The sequence below is a fragment of the Scylla paramamosain genome, chromosome 8 (assembly GCF_035594125.1).
Source record: "Scylla paramamosain isolate STU-SP2022 chromosome 8, ASM3559412v1, whole genome shotgun sequence".
Taxonomy (NCBI): Eukaryota; Metazoa; Arthropoda; class Malacostraca; order Decapoda; family Portunidae; genus Scylla; species Scylla paramamosain.
The window spans coordinates 4,475,001-4,495,910 of record NC_087158.1 but is presented as its reverse complement, the minus strand read 5'-3'; the positions used below and the strand labels follow the sequence as shown (position 1 = coordinate 4,495,910).

The window sequence follows — 20,910 nt, the reverse complement described above, 5'->3', positions numbered from 1 at the left end:
GTATGTATGTGTGTATGTCTGTGTGAAGAAAGGAGTAATATGATGTATTGAGAAGACGTGTAACACATGTGTCGAAAAGCGTGCACAGAATGTGTACAAGTAAGAGAATGAGGAAGAAGAGATGAAAGACAAAATCTGTGCCGTAGAGAGAGTGAAAACGGAAGGGTGAATATCACAATAGAAAACGGAGTGCTTGGAGAGGTGACTTGTGTCCCGCTACAGTATTCCCCCCTAGTGACGAGGGAGGAGGAACATAACCGTCTTCTTTTGCCGAGTGGTGTTGGTGGCGACGTGCTGGCCGATGGTGTTGATGACGGCCGGGTCACTGTGAAGGAGGTAGGCAGGCTTGACTCGGTCGATGGAGATGGTGTCAGCCTTACCATCCTTGTCCACAGTGACCGTCTTTCTCCTCCTGCTCAGGACTTTGAAGGGGCCTTGGTAGGGCTGCTGCAGGGGCTTCTTCGCAGCGTCAACCCTGACGAACACGTGCGTGCAAGTGTCCAGATCCTGGCTGACAAAAGTCTTGGAGGGAGACGTGCGAGGCTGGACAGGCTGCAGACGCTGCATGAAGTCAGAGAGGTTGGCAGCAAAGTCCTGAACGCTGCAAGGAGTAGAGCGAGGTGCAGGAGTAAGGAGTTCGCCAGGTAACCTGAGCTTGGTACCATAAACGAGCTCGGCGGAGGAGTGGTGTAGGTCTTCCTTTAGTGATGTCCGTATGCCAAGGAGGACGAGAGGAAGTGCCTGGGACCAGTCTGCACGTGTGGCAGAGGCAGCTAAGGAAGACTTCAGCTGACGGTGGAATCTCTCAACGGTGCCGTTTGCCTGCGGGTGGTAACTGGCTGTCCTGAAGCGTTGGATGCCTAGTAGTGACATCACCTTGTTCCACATACTGGACTCGAACTGGTTGCCATTGTCAGAAGTGAGGCTGAGAGGGACACCGAACCTGGAGATCCAAGTAGTGATGAAGGCACGTGCGACGGAGTCCGTTGTGATGTCAGCCAAAGGTGCAGCTTCCGGCCAGCGTGTGAAGTGGTCGACGCAGGTGAGAAGGTACCGGTAACCGTCAGAGTAGGGTAGTGGTCCAACGATGTCGACATGCACGTGGTCGAACCGTGAAGAGACTGGAGTGAAGGTGGCCGCAGGAGAGCGTGTGTGTCGCCACACCTTGGAGGCTTGGCACTTGACACATGTGCGGGTCCACAGCCTGACGTCTTTGTTGATGCCAGACCAGATGAAGCGTGAGGTCATCATCTGCTGAGTTGCTCGGATGCCAGGGTGGGAGAGGTCCTGCAGCTGACGAAAAACACGATACCGGTGGGTCTTCGGCAGGTAGGGCCGACAGGAATCGGTGGAAGTGTCAGCGTAGACGTGCACTGTGGTTCCTAGGAGTTGTATCTTCTTCATCTGTAGTGCAGGGTTGTCTTGGAGTTGCCGCAGCTCTTCATCGTTGGCCTGGTCAGCAGCGATGGCAGTGTAGTCGATGGGAGAAGATGACACAGCAGAGATGTTGCGCGAGAGAGCATCAGCTGGGGCGTTGTGTTCACCTTTGACGTAGCGCAAATCCGTGGTGAACTGCGAGATGAAGTCGATGTGACGCAGTTGTCGCGGTGAACAGGAGGTCTTGATGTGCAGGGACTTCGAAGTGAGTGGCTTGTGGTCGGTGTATACATGGAAGTTGCGACCTTCCACGAAGTACCGGAAACGCTTGATGGCCTTGTAGATGGCGAGAAGTTCCCTGTCGTAAATACTGTACTTGGATTCCGCCTTGTTAAATTTCTTTGAGAAGAAAGAGAGCGGTTTCCAACCTCCGTCGACATACTGCTGTAGAACTGCTCCGATGCCGATGTCAGAAGCGTCTGTGGCGATAGAGATGATGGCATCTGGGGCGGGGAAGCTGAGAGGTGAGACGGAGCTGAGAGCTTGTTTTGCTGCTGTGAAAGCTTCCTCAGTGGCTGGAGTCCAGACTAAGGAGATGGACTGTCCTCTCTTGCAAGGCTTGATCATCGCGTAGAGCGGCTGAAGAAGTAGTGAGCAGCTGGGGATGAAGCGGTTGTAGTAGTTCAGCATCCCCAGGAATTGCTTGAGTTGGCGCTGTGTTGTAGGCTTGGGGAAGTTCTGGATGGACTCGCACTTTTCTTGCAGTGGAGTGATGCCTTCCAAGGAGACAGTGTGGCCAAGGAAGGTGATGGAGGGGACCCCAAACACAGACTTGTCGACGTTGACTTGCACCCCGTAGTCTTGCAAACGGGTGAGTACTTGCTGGAGGTGCTGTTGGTGCGTCTCTGCGTCAGGACTGGCGATGAGGAGGTCGTCGATGTACGCGAAGCAGAAGGGGAGACCTCGAAGGACTTCGTCAATGAAGCGTTGGAAGGTTTGAGCGGCATTCCTCAAACCAAAGGGCATCCTGACGTACTCGAACAATCCGAAGGGTGTGATGAGAGCAGTCTTTGGAATGTCCGCTGGATGGACGGGGATGTGGTGAAAAGCTTTCACAAGGTCGATCCTCGAGAAGTAGGTGCATCCGGAGAGCTGAGAAGAGAACTCCTGGATGTTAGGCACTGGGTACCTGTCCTCGACGGTGAGCGAGTTGAGAGCGCGGTAGTCTCCACATAGTCGTAGTTCGCCATTTTTCTTAGGCACGATGTGGAGAGCGGAAGACCAGTTGCTGGAGCTGGGCCGTATGATGCCTTGCTGAATGAGGGACTCGAACTCTGCCTTGGCTTGTCTGGCGCGCTCTGGAGCTAGGCGGCGGGCCTTGGCGTGGGTAGGAGGTCCCTTGGTCTCGATGTGGTGCGAGACGTGGTGTGTGACTGGCTTGCTGGCTGAGTACGGCTGCGTCAGCGTAGGGAAGGACTTCAGCAGGGAGGAGAACTGGTGGTCTGCCTTGACGAGGGAGATCTGTGTGCTATCACCATGAGTGACCTGTCCCTTCGTTGTGATTGAGGTGAGAGGATCGAGCAGCTTCCAACCCTTGATGTCCACTAGGAGACCGAAGTGTCAGAGGAAGTCAGCACCTAGAATTGGTTGCGTGACAGCTGCTACGTAGAACGTCCACTCGAAGGTACGGCGGAGGTTCAGGTGAAGTTGCAAGGTGCGTCGCTTGTATACAGGAATCTCCGTACCATTGGCGGCGTGAAGGTGAAGGAGGGGAGGCAACGTCCGGTGTACACCAGGGGCAGGGAGGATACTGACGTCTGCACCAGAGTCGATGAGGAACTTGGTCTGGGAGAGAGGGTCATACAACTTCAGTAGCGCAGACGAGGTGTCGCGAACACTATGCGCCGCTAGTGCTCGCTGTTGGGGTTTAAAGACTTGGCGAAGGTACAGGGAGCCTTACAATTTCTTGCGTCTTTCCCGAACTCTTCATGTTAGTAGCAGAAACTAGAAGTCTCCGGCGTCTTACTTTTTGAATGCTGGCGGCGCCGGAAGTGGTGTCTGGAGGAAGAACGCGAACGTGAGCAGAAGCGTTCTCTGACCTCTCTCTGAAGATCTCTCACTTCAAGGCTAAGCTGTGAGACGAGCTCAGCAAGTTGCTTGGAGGCTACGGAGTTGACGTCATCAGGCATTGTGCTGAGTGGACCACCACGTGACTGTGTAAAGTACACTACAGGCGCCGGAAAGTCCGGGAGCCACAGCGGTGAGGAGTGAAGGCGTGAGGCGCCGGTGTGACCGGGTGCCACAGCGGTGAGAGATGCCGAATTCGGGCAATGTCACTTCACTCACCACTGAACGAACTGTACGTTATCCTTGGCACTGCACTCACCACTGAACGAACTGTATGTTATCCTTGGCACCGCACTGTAAGTAATCCACGGATGACAGTGTTAATCCTGGGCGATGGACCGTAGGTAATCCCCAATGAAGAGCTGTAGATGGAGGCGGGACGAGGCCAGTGGGAGGGCTCCAGGTAACAGCAGGAAACTGGAGGGGCCGGCAGGAGTTACGTGGAGGAGCGTCCGCGACTGGGAGAGACTGCTGGCCAGTGGCGAGGGCTCCAGGTAACAGCAGGAAACTGGAGGGGCCGGCAGGAGTTACGTGAAGGAGCGTCCGCGACTGGGAGAGACTGCTGGCCAGTGGCGAGGGCCAGCTGGAGAGTGCCGCGGGAGGGGGGGGGCGCCATGAGGGCGGCCGGGCGGCTGGGGGCGGCATACGGGCGGCTGGCGGGGTGGCGGCCGGGCAGCGTGGAGGCAGCGTGGAGGCAGCTGGCGGGGTGGCGGCCGGGCAGCGTGGAGGCGGCAACACCGGCGAAGGGGCAGCTGCTGGAGGCGGTGACACCGGCGAAGGGGCAGCTGCTGGAGGCGGCGACACCGGCGAAGGGGCAGCTGCTGGAGGCGGCGACACCGGCGAAGGGGCAGCTGCTGGAGGCGGCGACACCGGCGAAGGGGCAGCTGCTGGAGGCAGCGACACCTGCGAAGGGGCAGCTGCTGGAGGCGGCGACACCTGCGAAGGGGCAGCTGCTGGAGGCGGCGACACCGGCGAAGGGGCAGCTGCTGGAGGCGGCGACACCGGCGAAGGGGCAGCTGCTGGAGGCGACGACACCGGCGAAGGGGCAGCTTCCGGAAGATTCGCCCGAAGCTGACCGCGTCGCCTTGGCCAGGTGGTCGGAGGATAGCAGCAAGGTGGACTTGGCTGCTCAATAAAAAAAAACAACGGGGTAGCGAAGGTGAGGTGCTACTTGGCCGCCCGGAATTCGCCGCTCAAGCGAGAGGTGCAGGCTCCCAACTATGACTCTTGGTCATAGCAGTGTTTAGTCCTTTAAGGGTAACAATTTCCAGTGTCTTAACTGTGTAGCTCTGGCAAAGGAAATTTAGCCTGGGTATTCTCTCTCACTGTTTATTCAGTTTCAGTTTCAGTTTATTAAAGAAAGTTACATGAAAAAATGGGGATCAAGATATACAATAGTCAAAGGGGGGGGGAGGGGGTTACAAAGTAGGGGAGAAACACAGAAAGTTTATTCAGTAGAAATATGAACAATATATACAGAAATTACTAAATAAAAAAATGATTTACATAAAAATATGGAAAAGAGAGCGTATGTATGTGTGTATGTCTGTGTGAAGAAAGGAGTAATATGATGTATTGAGAAGACGTGTAACACATGTGTCGAAAAGCGTGCACAGAATGTGTACAAGTAAGAGAATGAGGAAGAAGAGATGAAAGACAAAATCTGTGCCGTAGAGAGAGTGAAAACGGGAGGGTGAATATCACAATAGAAAACGGAGTGCTTGGAGCGGTGACTTGTGTCCCGCTACAAAGGGTCCAGTCCCTCTTGGGCTGATGCAGTGAGTGAATATCAAGACTGACACGGTGAGGATTCCAAACGGGTTGGAGCGGTGGCATAACAATGTTAATACAGGTCTACACTTGTAAGAACTCCCAAGATCTTCCTGAGGTATGGAGTTGTAGAAATCCGAAGATCATGATACATGGGGGTCAGTGATCCCTTCATAGAATCGGAGCCCGTGCATAGCATCTGACCAATAGTACGACAAGTAATTTCCTGTATCCTACACATAATACTCATCAGGTATAGTTCACATCAGCGGACCTCATTCCGAGCAGTCATGGGGCATCCAAAAATTATTCTCATGGCTTTATTCTGAACAAGCTCCAGGGGACGGAGCTGGGTGGCACTAAAATGTATTAAAATAGGGGCTGCATAGTCAATGAGATACCGTATGACAGATATATAGAAAATCCTTAGGATTGGAATGCCAGTCCCAAGGCCCCTGTTTGCTAGCAGCCGAAGTGGCGCTAGCCATGGCAGACAGAGGTCTCAAATGCAGTGTACAGCGTGGAGTGACTTCCTGAAACTCAGCTGTACACTCAGGTACTTATGTGTATGAACTCTAGGGATGGGAACATTATTTACAGTAGGCGGTCGAGAGACCTTCCATTTGGCTTGAAATTTGGTTTTACATTCATTAATCACAAGTCCCATTTGAACACACAATGCTGCTAGTTGTGACAGAGCTAACTGGAGAATCCTGGGTGTGGGGCATTGGAGGAGTATGTCGTCAGCATAGATGAGGGCTGGGTGACCAGCAGGAAGGAACAACATGCAATTTTGTCCATTAAAACGTTAAAAAGCATGGGACTAAGGATTCCACCCTGTGGTGTTCCAAGCTCAAAGACTTCCTCAGAGGAGACTGCACCTTGAAACCAAACCTGTGCTGTTCTACTGTACAAAGAGTCCCTGATCCATCCTAATAATCTACCTTTAACACCTTTGAGAATGAGTTCCTCCATAATAACATCTTTGTTGGCCCAGTCGAAGGCACCCTTCAGATCAACAAAAGCCCTGGAAGTAGCATCCTTATTTATAAGGCACTCAACAAAACAATGACTTGTAGAATGACCTTTTAGGAAGCCATGCACATTGCCAGAGAGTACATGGCCCACCTTATATATAAGCCTGTTCAATATTACCTGTTCCATCATCTCACACAGACAGCCGGTGAGAGAAATGGGCGAAAGGTGCAACCCCCTTTTGGGGATTGGGATGATAATGGCTGTTTTCCAGGAGTGGGAAAGCTTGCCTGCAGTGAGAGACATGTTAAATAGGTCTAAGACAGAGTTGTCTACCTTTAACTCGAAAAGGGCATTGAGGATGTCATAGGTGATGCCATTCTTGCCAGGAGCTGTTGACTTGCCCAATTTAACTGCTGAGAGAAGTTCATCATGTGTGATAGGAACACAGGTGTCATCTGACAGAGAAACGCTGTGGTGAATCAACTCCATCCTTTGTGGTCTTTGCCGGTCGAGTACCTCCTGGTGTTCCACAGGAAGGCCAGAGAAGGATGAGGCTTCCTTCCACTGCAGGACGAGTTTTCGTGCCCTGCTGGCAGGATCAGGGTCACACACCTGCCGCCTGGGCTTACCCCGGACACTGTTGACATGGTGCCACACCTCCCAGAGGGACCGGGTCTTGCACACCAGGTCCAGGAAGGAGACCCAGTACTTCTTTCTTTCCTGCTGTCTCAGATCCGTGAGGTGTCGAGCCACAGTAACCATAGCATCCCGTGACTCTGTGTCTGCTGGGTTAAGCTGCCAATGTCTCTGGTAGGTAGCGAGCGTCTGTTGGAATTTCAGGATCACAGGGTCGGTAGTGTAAGTCCAGCGGCGTGGAGCGTGGGTTCTTGCCAGATCCCTTGGAGTCGCAATGAATCCGTCGATGGTGTGTAGCAGTCTGTCGTACAGTGCCTCTGCATCGGCAAAGGAGCCCTTCACAGCAGAGTACCACGCCACCACATGGACAATGAGGCCCACCATCCTGGATGGTGGCACCATCAGGCACTTCCTGGGCACTGCCGGGGCGGACTGCACTGGTTAGGTCATCTCCAGGGTAAAGTGGTCACTTAGCAAAGACCTGACAAGAAGGGTTTCGGCAGTATATGTTGGCATATTGATAAGGGCTACATAGTCAAGTCTGCCTCCTTGTACATGTGTGGGTGCATGTTCCCCAGAGAACATTGCTGTGTCTGTGGTGTCAAGGGAAGCCTTCCAGCGCACACCATTAGCACTGGTGGTGAGATGACTTCCTAATTCCTTATGCCTGGCATTAAGGCCACCCATGATAACAGTCTGCTCCTCAAACCACTGGCGACATCCCCATCACGGTCTGCCTCAGATGACTTGTCCTCTGAGACAGGAGAAGCAGGAGCCATCCCTGAGGGGTCCCGGGGTTGTCACGTGGCTCTTGTGACTGGCTTGGTGGGGCAGCCTTCCTCGGAGAGGGTGCAGCGGCACCCGCACACTGCCCTGCAGTATTGTCCTCTACCTGGGGTGGGTCACACACATTCTGCAGGCACACATCACTGTCTCCCTGGTCCTGCTTAGCATCACTGACTGGACATGGGGTGGGGGCCACAGAGGGCGTCCCACCAGGCACTGTTTGTTGCTGCTTCTTCTTAAAAGTGGCAAACTGATTACTGAGGGCAGAGACTGTTTCAGAGAGATTGTCCACTTTAGCAGCTAGTGCGTTCACCACTACCATGAGTTGCTGGGTGGAGTTAGTGGCAGGCAGCTCCCGAGTACCCCCAAGCTGGGGCACTGTTGTGGCAGATGCAGAGGGCACTGTAGCAGTGTACTGCGGCAGAGGCGGGAACACTGCAGATACGGCGGAAGTGCCAGTGGTGGAGTAGGAAGGCTGGGGCAGGTGAGAGGCAGCAGACAGGAATGAAGGCCTATTCGTCCAAGCATTGGTATGAGGTGGAACCTGGCGGAACACGAGTCTGGGCCGAGTCACCTCATCAGTGGCAGGTTCCCTGTGGGGCCAAGGCCTGACAGTGCAGAGGATGGAGTGGGCGTTGTGATCACCCCCACAGTTGCAGCAGTGAGGAGGAATTTTGGTGCCCTCCTTGATCTTGTCCAGGCACTGCACTGACTTGTGGGAACCAGCACAATATCTACACAGAGGAGCAGACTGGCAACGCCACTCCTTGTGGCCCCAGCGACTGCAGTGGTGACATAGGTCCGGCTCTGGCGTGTACCGCTCCACACGCCGACGTCCAAGGCCTAGGAGATGCACTTAACTTGGCACCTTCCTAGTCACCACGCCCAACAGTTGAGGCCTTGGCTTCTGCCCCAGCATCCTCCTCTTGAGGCCATGAAAGTCAGCTGGTACCTCAATAAGGTTAACATTAATGTGGGTCGACACACCATGTATGATGACCATGTGAGTGCCCTCCTCACCAGGGCACTCCGTAACAACGTCCATGAAGCCTTCACTCACCAGGGTGGTATAAAGGAGGATTCAGAGCTCACCGTGATGTAGGGCTGTTTCCTTCCCTCCTTGTAGAGCGGTTGCAGGTCCGGGTGTTGTTTAAGCAAGGCTGCAAACCAGCTGAACAGTTCACTGGTGGTCTTTCCATGGCCAGGGGGGAACAGCAGGTGGCATCTTTGTCTGGAGTCTGGGGCAGGAACGGAGGCGCGTCTAAGTGAAGGCTGGTCAGTAGTGTCAGTATTCTGTTGACTGCCCTGGGTAGATGGTGCGGGATGAGGGTCCTCAACAATGTCCATGTCTTCCAAGGAAGCTAAGCCGTTTCCCACCATGAGAAAATCCTCGGCGGGCATGGTGCTTAAGTTGTCATAGATGACTGCATGTTTTTTTTTAATGGCTTTCAATTTAATGATGGAACAGCGACACTGTATATCTTCAGGTACATTTGACAATGCGTATAGTATAGGCAGTGTGGTGCTGCCGCCCCAATGTCCTTGACACATGAATACCCCAGGCCATGCCTTGCTGGCCATTATCAGGTCAGGTCACTCCGGGGCTGAGGTAGCAATAGCGTGGAGAGGTAGAGCCAACACCCCATGTATCAAGTTAGTCTGGTTCCACTATAATATGATGATCTTGATTAATACCCATAAGAAAAAACGCAGAAGATACTGGGTGAGGCCATGCATGACTAGAAAACACAAGAGTGTCTACACTCTAAAACAACCTGGTGAAAGAGATGTGTCTGGAGAACAAGCAAGGATTTTACAACCACCACAGGATGTCGTGGGAGGATAATTTACATGTCTGACGTCCCACAGAACTTCTTGGGTTCTCACTTTTTTCTAATAGTGAGTAAATGATATTACTAGGCCACTCCATAGAGACGAGTTTTCAGCGATGTTTCTGAAAATGGTGCTAAAACAATGATAGTCAAATGGAAATCGGGTGATTTATAATATTTAATAAGATGATACGCTTCTAGTCCTATTTCAATATTCAAAATATATTTAAATAGGTTTCCATCAATACTTTAATGTGCTAAAGTTTTTATCTTTATATACATTGTAAATTTCATTGTCATATAATATATATCTTCGGTTGTCTTCCTCTGGATGCTGTTCCTTTGAACAGAACCAACCTTATTCTTGAAACTCTCACACTACCACTGATAGAGTTGGATTTCATCTGAACTTGGACGAAATCCAACTCAACTGTGTTGACTAGTGTAACTGCGTCTTTGGTGGCGACGTCTGCAGTTGCTAAACATTTGGCGACAATTTTGGTGATACTTTGCACTGTTTCACCTCACTACATCTTCAATACCACCTCCATCATACAATCTGGTTGGGTCTAATCTGATGGGCAATAGATTAATTGCCTGAAATTATGGTATGTTTTTGGCTATCATGGAATAACCATCAGAACTACACTCATAACAGGTAGGGGGAGACTTCAACTCTTCTTTCATATCTATCTGACAGAGATAACACTTCCTCCAGTCAGTTTTAGTAAGGCAACTCAATGGATTATTGGCAGACATCTTGTGTTATATGATTAAAGGCCAAGGGATTATCCTTTTACCACCGAACTGTACAAAATATCAAAGCACATTGAAATATGGGATGCATCTAGTGCCCTGCACCTAGCCCGATCGTTCATCCAGTGCTATTTAAGTCCTATGCGATCTGTACACCATCCAGGTAACTGAAGCTTGGTTCTCCCACGCTGGCACATCCTGTCATTTCAGGTGTGGCTATCTAACTACAATACCATAACTAACTAAACTCCTAGTTGAAATATATACAGAGGCTTATTATATAGCATTTGATTCCGAGCAGAAATATAAAGCGCATGAGATTCAGGTAATGGAAAGCTCAGGTACCTTTTGTGGGCCATCTCTCTATCATATATAGCATGAAAAACCATGTTTGGTTAAAAGTGTTAAACCATGGTTTGGAAGGTTTAGATCGAGAGAAAGAGTGAGGAATGTATGCCTCCATGTCAGACACTATCGCATTTGTTGTGCGTTCAGCACACAGAGATGGGTCTCTGACATGGAAGCAGTAGTCATTCTATGGAAAATCAGCATAATCGCTTCAGTTCCCCTCAAATAGCAGAGGCAAAACACCAGAGGCACTTCCGCTTTGGGGGGATCCTAAGGATTGATTGGAGCAATAGGACAAGATACAGATATGAGATTGTGATCAGAGGAGCCCAACAGAGAAGATAGAATAACAGCATGAGCAGAAAGTTTAGAAGTTAGGAAAAGACCAAGAATGTTGGGTGTATCTCCAAGGCGGTCAGGAATACAAGTAAGGTGTTGCAGCAGTTGCTCTAGATCGTGGATGATAGCAAAGTTAAAGGCTAGTTTACCAGGATAATCAGTGAAAGGTGAGGAAAGCCAAAGGTGGTGGTGAACGTTGAAATTTCCAAGAACAGAGATCTCCACAAAAGGGAAGAGAGTCAGAATGTGCTCCAATTTGGAAGTTAAGTAGTCAGACATTTCTTATAGTCAGAAGAGTTTGGTGAGAGGTTGTCAGCACAGATAAATTTAGTTTAAGAATGACTCTGTAGCCAGATGGTGGAAAATTCGGAAGATTCAAGAGCGTGGGCATGAGAGCAGGTTAACCTATACAGTGTGGTGCTTTGTTAGAGGGTCTTGTCAGGTTGGAGTTTTTATTTTTTTTTTATTTACGCCATAAAATGAGAAAAAAATAAATTGTTTCATATATATATATATATATATATATATATATATATATATATATATATATATATATATATATATATATATATATATATATATATATATTATTTTCATAGTATGAATGGAATGGAAGTGTGGCTACCACACGATTTTGATCCTTGGATTTTTTCTTTTTCAGAGCTCACGATGCGGAATTTTATTATTATATATTTTTCAAAGCTTTAATTCTCACCTTTACATACACCTTCCACAATCCTATAGTGTGTGTAATAAATAAATACTTCTTTATATTACAAATATCTATAAATAAACAAGAATTGTACGTTCAAGAAAATGGCTGGATGTGCATCTGACAACACCCAACGTCTCAACGTCTCAAAGTTCTGACTACTATAACACAACCGCAGTCCTCAAAGAACAGAACATACTCTGAATTTCACGACTTTCAGTTTTCCTTTCTGATTATTCTGAAGTCTCGTTTCCTATTTCTTATGCCTTACTTATAATAGATTTGAGAAGTAATTTCTTAGAAAATAAATTACACTTTTATGTGATGATTTTTGGGGAAATACAGCATCCTGCCCTGTACAGCCAACATCCTGCCCTGTGCAGCCAACTCCGCAACATTTATAACCAAAATCTTTTACACTCTTCAATACCTTAGCTTTCAATTGCACTTTATTGCTTTGATATTATATGCATGTTGACATAGGCATCGAAAAAAGAAAATAATTCCCAAATATGTCTCAGCTCCTAAAAAAGTATTCAGTCCATAATAACTCCGAGCCCCAAAGATAAGCATGTATTTGAAAACATTCATTCCTGACTTGTCAAAATATTATTTGTTACTGTTAGTGACAAGTTTTATATATACAAACAAAATTGAAGACCGTAACATGGCTGAAAAACGGATTCGTAAATATACATACTAAACACTTCCCTAAGAGGTATGTGTGTATATATATATATATATATATATATATATATATATATATATATATATATATATATATATATATATATATATATATATATATACAGATATAGATATAAATATATATACACATACTAAACATAAATTGTTCCACACATAGACATAACATCCAGCTTTGGACTGAAAGTGAGGATAGAGAAAGTGGGAGGGAACAAAAAGGGAGTTACTGTCAGTTGCCTCAGACACCTGTATTTCAGTGAGGAAAAGATGAGGTTTAGTAGAGGAGAGGTGGTGTTCTACAGATTGAAAATTGGATATAAGACCACGAATGTTGCAAAAAAAAATTAATGAAGAAAAAGTTGAGGAGGGATGTCAAGATACCAGAAGAGCAGTCCGACCTGGGGACATTTATAGTCTCCTCCCGAAATGGGGACACCGAGGGTGGTATAGGAGTCGCCATGATAACTCAAATTTTGAGTGAAGGGTGTGCGTGTAATTAGGTGCATGTAGTTTCGTGTGAAGCAAGAGAGTTGTCTTTAGAGGACAGGCTGTGACTGCCCTCTTGTATTGTGAGACACAAAGGGAAACGTTCATTGAGATTCACAGCACCCCCCGATCCAGTCCTTTAGACCTAACTGGGAGTAATTATCGTTTCAGCAGGTGCCTGCTGCCTCCTCCTTTTGAAGAAGTCCAGATCTAACCGTGCTTACTGCAGTCTTATCGCCCTCATGTCTGTGGTCGGAAAAGTCTTTTAGAGGATAGTGGTGGAGAGCCTCACCCACCACCTTGATGACAAATCCCTCCTGTCTGATTCGTGTTTAGATCTGGCCACTCCGCCTCAGACCTTCTTATGCTCCTCTCCAGGGACTGGCAAGACTCCTTGGATAACGGCCTTTGACTGTGTGTGGCACGTGGGATTGCTGGAAAAGCTCCATGCCAAAGGCATTCAAGGTCACCTTTTGATGGTGATGAATGACTATCTCCACGACAGGTCACCCCATGTTGTCATCGGTGAGCAGCAGTCCAGGAACCTCCCAGTAGGGGTCTCAGTTCCTCACGGACCTGTGCCGGGACCGGTTCTCTGGAACCTGTACATTGACGACTTTCTCAGGACCCTGTCAGCAGTCTTCATATATAGTGATGACTGCACACTCTCCCGCTCTTATTGTTGCCAGGACAGCTAGCGAGCAGTTGTTGATGTCAACCAGCAACTGCAAACATTACAGAGGTGAGGAGGGCGCTGGCAGGTGAGCTTTGCACCTGAGAAGACACAGGCTATGGTGGTGTCTTGGTCCCCAGCAGCCTCATAAGCTGTTGAGGGAAAGGTGAGATTTGGCTCCGTCACCCTCCAACTTAAGGACCACATCAAGGGCCTCGGAGTGAAATTCGATGCAGAGTTCCACTTCGACCACCACATACAACACATCGTTCACTAAGCCTCCCTTTGGGTCTCCACTTTATGTAGAGTGGCAGGCTTCCTGGATAAACGTGGCCTTCTGACACTCTACAAGGCATAGGTGAAGTCTCACCTGGAGTATGGGGCCCGGACATGGATGTCCGGAGCTACAACACACCTCCGGAGACTTGACAAAGTGGAGCAGCGTGTACAGGGACTGATAGAGGGCTATAGCTGCCCTCTTCCTTCACGTGACATACCTGCCCTGGACACAATGGAGCACCGCCTGGACGTGGTTGCTCTGATGGTTCTTCACAAGCTGCAGGTACAGGAGGTGCAGCGTCTGGCAGAGCTAAGGCTTCCCCCTCGAGATGCTGTGAGAAACATGAGAACAGTGCTCTCCAGCCACAAGCAGGTCGGGGTGCCAAGGTCACGCACCAGTCAGCATCAGAGAACCTTCACTACCAGAGTCTCTCAGTTGTGGAATGTGTTCACTGCAGTAGTAGCCACAGTGCGAGATGTCCACCTAACAGGTAAAGGCTGTAAACAATAGGCAAGGAACATTCCCCATTCCATTTGTGTAGTGAACAAATTTCGTGTTCTGAAATTGTGACAAGAGGAAAAATGGCACTTTAAGCCAATGAAAGTGCACAACATACAGCCTTAATCCACTATTTACTCAACAACATACAACAATTCAAAGTGTAACATGCCCTGTACATCTCTTGTATATTTTTTTGTGAAAACAAAGTTTAAATGAGGGAGAGAGAGAGAGAGAGAGAGAGAGAGAGAGAGAGAGAGAGAGAGAGAGAGAGAGAGAGAGAGAGAGAGAGAGAGAGAGAGAGAGAGAATATTTATTTATATTATTGTAATGTTCAAGGACAATACGTTAAGTATTTATAATTCTCCGTTTAACAAAATTTTAACTTTTTTGTTTTTGGTCAGTAAATGTTATATCCTAATTGGTTTTATCTAGAAATCAAAGAAAATGACAGTTATTCATTTTAAACTCCGTTTTATTCTGATCTGGACAGGAATGTTTTGAAACTAACCTGCTATCATATATCCAGACCTTATGTTACGCCCCAGGGTGCTTCGAGCGCCTGATGGAGAAGGTGCTGGTGGGCCTGCAGTGGAAATCCACCTTAGTGTACCTCGACGATCTCCTGGTGTTTGCAGGGACGTTCGATCAGGAGTTGGAAAGGCTGGAGGAGGAATTGGGCCGCCTGCAAGAGGCAAACCTGAAGCTGAGCCCCAAGAAATGCACCGTCTTCCAGCATGAAGTCCCCTTCTTCAGGTACATAGTGGGGCAAAGCAGTGTCCACCCGGACGCCGGGGTCTTTGCACTGCTCCAGGTGTGAAGAAGCTGTTACCTGCTGCCGCCTGCAAGTGGAAGGTGGACCCAGCGAGGCCAGCCAGCAGTGGAGGGATAAGCAGCAAGCAGACCCAGACGTTGCCCTAGTAATGCGGTGGCTGGAGGAGGGCGAGTGACCGGGCAAGGAGGAATTGTCGCCGGAGAGTCCTGCCACGAAGGTTCTGGTAGAGCAGTGGGTGACACTTAGGCTACAGGATGGTGTGTTGCAGCGATGCTGGGAGGATGCGGCAACGGAGGAGCGTGCCTGGTTGCTGGTGTTTCACCTCCACGCCGAGCTGCCCAAGGAAGCTTGCAAGGGTGTCTCTGGTGGGCACATGGGAGCAAAAGAAGACTCTGCCACCTTCGTCAGCGTGTGTACTGGATCGGCATGAGACGGGATATGGAGAAGTGGTGCAAGTTATGCCGCACTTGTGCTGCCAATAAAGGTCCCGCGTGCCGTACACGCAATCCACTCCAGCTACATCAGTCCGGCGCGCCCATGGAGCGAGTGACGGTGGATATTGCCGGACCACTGCCTTGCACGCTACATTCTGGTGGCCATGGACTACTTCTCCAAGTGGCCAGAACCATACGGGATTCTGGACCATGAGCCAGAGACCGTGGCTGGTGTGGTTTGGGATCCCTGGAGAACTACACTCCGACCAAGGCCGAAAGTTTGATTTTCGGGTGTTCAAGTAGTGTTGTGAGTTGTTGGGGGTGCACAAGACTCGCACCACGCCTCCCCGCCCCCATAGTGATGGCATGGTTGAACGTTTCAATAGGACGTTGGCGGAGGAGCTGGCCAAGTACTGCAGTTCAGACCAGCAAGATTGGGACCTGTGGCTGCCTTTCGCCCTAATGGTGAACCAGTCGGTGCAACAAGAGGCCACAGATAACACTCCGGCCCGGATGATGTCTGGCCATGAGATGCGTTTGCCGCTGGACTTGGCTACAGGACGACCACCGGGAGAGAAGCTGCCAGGGACAGCACCTGAGTTTGATGCAGAGTTTGAGGGCAGATGGACGCTGCGCGGTGACAGGTGGCGAGTAATCTCCGGCTAGCAGGACAATCCATGTCCCGCTGGTATCAGCAGCGCACTACGGACGCTCATTATGCTGTGCGGGATCGCGTCTGGGTGTTTAACCCCTGGAGGAAGCGAGGCCTCGCCCCGAGACTCCAGTGTCGCTGGGAGGGTCCTTACATTGTCCTGCAGCCACTTTCAGTAGTAATCTACGGGATCAGTGGCAGCGCACGTAAGCGGCCCTGCGTGGTACACGTGGACCATTTGTGGGCAGCCGTGGAAGAAGGCCGCTTTACGTGGGGCCCAGGAAGACCTGCTTCGCCGCCGGAAAGTGAGGACAGCAGCGCTGATGAGGAAGCAGCAGCCGACTCGGTGGGTAGCGATGCTGTTTCTTCAGCAGCCGAAGGAGTGAGTGACGTGGACATTGTGGAGGGAGCAGTGTGTGTGCCGTCACCACGCCGCCCTCGGAAGGTAAGGAAAAGACCATCATGGTGGCAAGAATATCAGTTTGGTGATAGTGACAGTGAATAGTCGGGATGACTATTTCGAAGGGGAGGATAGTGTTGCGACAGGGTGTAGTCACCAGCTGTGTCGCCCCACAAGGTCCTGTGAGGCTGGTGACGAGAGACTAATACGAAGCATGTGTAACACTAAGGAAAGAGTAGAAACTAAGGAAACTGCATTCATTATAGTAGTTAATTGCAGTAGTGAAGTTGTGTGGGAGGAACTAGCTTAGCTGTAGAGAGGTAGTGAGGGTTGTGTTTACGCGGTAAAGTTGATGACATAGCGCGCGCGTAGGGTAGATAAGACACAGAGGGATCTCTGTTGGGGAACGGGTCACCCGGGATCACATATCTGGCCCAGCGGCCTCAGAATGGGGCAGATTGTGTCCAGGCTTCAGAGAGAGAGGTGTCGTGACTCGCTCTGCTTTCTCCATAAACCCTAGACCCTCAAACGCCGACCCTCATAGTGTTGCATTCTAGTTGTCAAAGTACACTGAATATTGAATATTATTATATGTATTGCATTTATGTCTTTATTGTTCTGACGGCTTGTTAAGGCGTATTCATGTATCATGTATTTGGTTATTATATTGCTCTCTGTTATGATAGAATGTTACTTCTTTATGATGCTTATGTGCCTTATGTGCATGTGGACGTTTTCTTGTATTTCAATACTCGTGCTGATGTCAAATTAATTGTCACTACAGGTTAACGCATTAAAGCGAGTAAACAACTGGGTCGTTTGTCATCCTGATCCCTTATAGACGTGACGGCATCTACAGTTAACGACTGCGGTCTGCCACATGCTGGAGAAGAGAGGCGAGGATCGCAGCGGAGCGGAGCGTCTTCAGGATTACCCAGCGGGTGAGTGCGTGTGAACGTTTGTGCGTTCCGCTGCCCGGTGGGCGGAGCTTGAGGCAGCTCGAGGAGCCTCGCACACTGATCCACCCATGGGGCCGTCTCGCAGAGAAGTGCGTGTGTGCGTACGTGCGTTCCGCTGCCTGACAGACGGGCATAAGATGGCCTGAGGTCTGCCTGCGGGGCCGTCTCGCAGAAAAGTGCGTGTCTGCGTATGTGCATCCCGCTGCCTGACAGACGGGGCGTAAGGTGGCCTGAGGTCTGCCCACGGGGACGTCTCGCAGAGAAGTGCGTGTGTGCATGTGTGCGTTCTGCTGTCTGGCAGACGGGGCATGAGGTGGCCTGAGAGCCCGCATACTGAGTACAAGTGCATTGTGTGCGTACTGTGGCACATCGGGGCGAACGGGAATATTCGTTCGTTAGCGCAGGTGTACAGGTGTGTCGTGTGAAGGACACATAACAACGAGGTAAGTCTGTGTATTCATTACGAAGTGGTGTATTGGCAAGCCGATTGAAGGAAGCAGGTGCAGCGTAGCAAGATGTCTGAGCCTCCACATGCGCACAATAAACAGGGGGAGGGGGAGGTCGCACCTCACTGTGTAAATAGTGCCTATCTATTTGAGTTAGCTGACACGCATGACGCAACGGACGGAACAGGCTCCGTCACTGGTAACCTCACCTTGGCGGACGCCAAGGCTCAATCTTTTGATGAGAACTGTGATACGAAAGGGCCAGAAGAGGCGAACGCCGCCTTAGATTTCCAACCCTTGGCAGGTAATACACCCATTATGAATGAGCTCCTTAAGGTTATGGCAGAGCTGCTGGCGCTCATGGGAGATGTTGTGGAATCACTTCAAGATATGAAGTGCGGTCGCTGCAGAGCAAAGAAGCGCTGCATCGACTCTCTGGCCTCAAGTGGTGAGGACGCAGATGTCGGTCGGTACTTAAGTGACGAAAGTAACGTGGACGCACAGAGGGTGTGGAAAGGACCTCGGGCCTCGTCTAGCGAGAGCAGAAATACAAAACGGGCCTCGGTTAGCGGGGACAGAAACACAAAACGGGCCTCGAGCAGCAAGGACAGAAATACAAAAGGTATATCGATCAGCGAGGACAGCAACACCGGATTGGCCTTGATCAGCGAGGACAGAAACACAAAACGGGCCTCGGGCAGCGAGGGCAGAAATACAAACTGGGTCTCGGTTAGCGAGGACAGAAACACAAAACGGGCCTCGGGCAGCGAGGACAGAAATACAAAACGTGCCTCGGTCAGCGAGGGCAGCAATACCGGATTGGCCTTGATCAGCGAGGACAGAAATACAAAACGTGCCTCGGTCAGCGAGGACAGCAATACCGGATTGGCCTCGATCAGCGAGGACAGAAACACAAAATGGGCCTCGATCAGCAAGGACAGAAACACAAAATGGGCCTCAATCAGCAAGGACAGAAACATAAAATGGGCCTCGAGCAGCGAGGACAAAAACACAAAATGGGCCTCGAGCAGCGAAGACAGAAATACAAAACGGGGCCTCGGTCAGCGAGGACAGAAACAGTAAACATACCACATCCAGTGAGGACAGTGACACCGAATGGACCTCGATCAGCGAGTACGGAAACACCTCCTCTAGTGAGGATGTAGAGAGCAAATATACCACATTTAACATGAAGGGAACCCGAGGACACAAGAAACCGAGGACTAGGAACACCAAACGGGCCTTGATCAGCAAGGATAGAAACACCAAATGGGCTTTAACAAGTGAAGACAGACACGGATATGGGTCCTCGAGTGACGAGGCTCAGTCCCCGAACAAGAAGAGAAGGCGCGCTAAATGTTTAAGAACAAAGAGTGAACATAGAGAGCTCCACACCAAATCAACAGGTAGGAAACACACCCAAAAGGAGGGGTATGGCTCCAGTCATGTCTTACTTGAGACGGTAGGGCTGATGCATGCTAAATTACCCAATCTCCAGACAGGGAGCGTCAAGAATTACTGGACCTTTAAGAGGCAGTTCCAGGAGTTCTATCTTTACTCATCAGTCTCAGATACATACAAGCTCAACCGACTTTTCACCAGCTGTTCCGAGGAGGTACGAGACCTGATAGAGCACTGCATGGCTCTGCCAGCAGATCGGGGCCTCAAGGTGGCTCTAAGGATCCTGGATGAAAGGTTCAGTGATGAGAGGATGTATATGAACCAAGCAAGGGAAGCTGTGATGGGAGGACCCACAATCGGGGATAACGACTTTCAAGCTCTTTCCACCTTGTGTGGCCGATTGACTTCTTACATCTCCTTTGCCGAGAATCTTGGCAAACTGCATGAGGTTGACAACACCCCAACAATGAGGGATATTCTGCTGAGACTCGATGAACCCATGCAGGCTCGATGGACTGCCCGATGGACTGGGAAAAGAAGCAAATGCACCCAACACATAAAGGACTTGCTCCATTTCCTGGAGAATGAAACGAAGAGAAATCTCTACCCTTGTGGGGACGGAACAGCGGGAATCCACCTACGTTACACTTATGGTCGCAGGACTACACGCTAGGAGATCAGCTACTATGAGACTGACAAGGATCAGTGTCATAGAGTCCTTTCCTGATGGTCTAACGGACACGGACACGAAAGCTGAACCCCTTCTGGCTGCTCACTGGCCTCATTTGAGAAGCTTGACGCCTTTAGACAGATATGGGAAGCATGAGAAACAGCTGACAGTAGAGCTATTGATCAGACAAGACGCCCCAACAGTGATGACACCGTTGGAGATCCGGAGAGGCTGAGATGGAGACCCATTTGCAATCAGGACAAGATTAGGCTGGGCAATAAATGGTCCCTTGAATCTGACGGAACAAAGAACTATGAGTTTCAATACCTTTGTGGAAGAGGCAGCAACAGTTGGTCTCCAAGATCCATTGTTGGAGGAAATCATGAGACGATTCTGGGAGATAGAGGACCGTGAAGACCCAGAAAGAATGGGGATTTCAGTAGAAGACCAACAAGTTTTGGGTTTATGGGAGACAAAGCAGGTCAAGATTGGGAACCATTATCAACTACCAATACCCTTTCGGGATAATACACCATTGATGCTTAACAACACACACACACACACACACACACACACAGAGAGAGAGAGAGAGAGAGAGAGAGAGAGAGAGAGAGAGAGAGAGAGAGAGAGAGAGAGAGAGAGAATATACCTACTTGTCAAAAAGGAAGAGGAGGGGGAGGGTGAGAGGTAAATATGCAAGTGTGTTGTGTGTGTGTGTGTAGCCACGTGGAGAGAATGCACCATCCCTGGCCATTGTTTAGTGCTGAGTTTCGTCACCTGCAGATGGCTGTTTTTCTCGCTCGTTTCAAGGCTCCCTCCCTCCCTCTCTCCAACCCCGCCCCCCACTCTTTCCATGCCCCCCAACACACA

General features: G+C 49.9%; 1 protein-coding gene across 5 annotated transcripts in view; it reads left to right on the top strand.

The window, feature by feature from the left end:
• The first annotated feature begins 17,429 nt into the window (after positions 1-17,429).
• The window catches only part of LOC135102728 (casein kinase I-like), a 20,976-nt gene continuing 17,495 nt past the window's right edge, over positions 17,430-20,910 (top strand). For 3 of the 5 annotated variants that reach the window (XR_010269750.1, XM_064008231.1, XM_064008230.1), the window contains exon 1: positions 17,430-17,505. Coding sequence is in view for 2 of the 5 variants with exons in the window: in XM_064008231.1 (XP_063864301.1) it covers positions 17,445-17,505 (61 nt within the window). In the remaining 3 variants the exon portion in view is untranslated. The other 2 variants (XR_010269751.1, XR_010269752.1) reach the window with 1 other exon arrangement.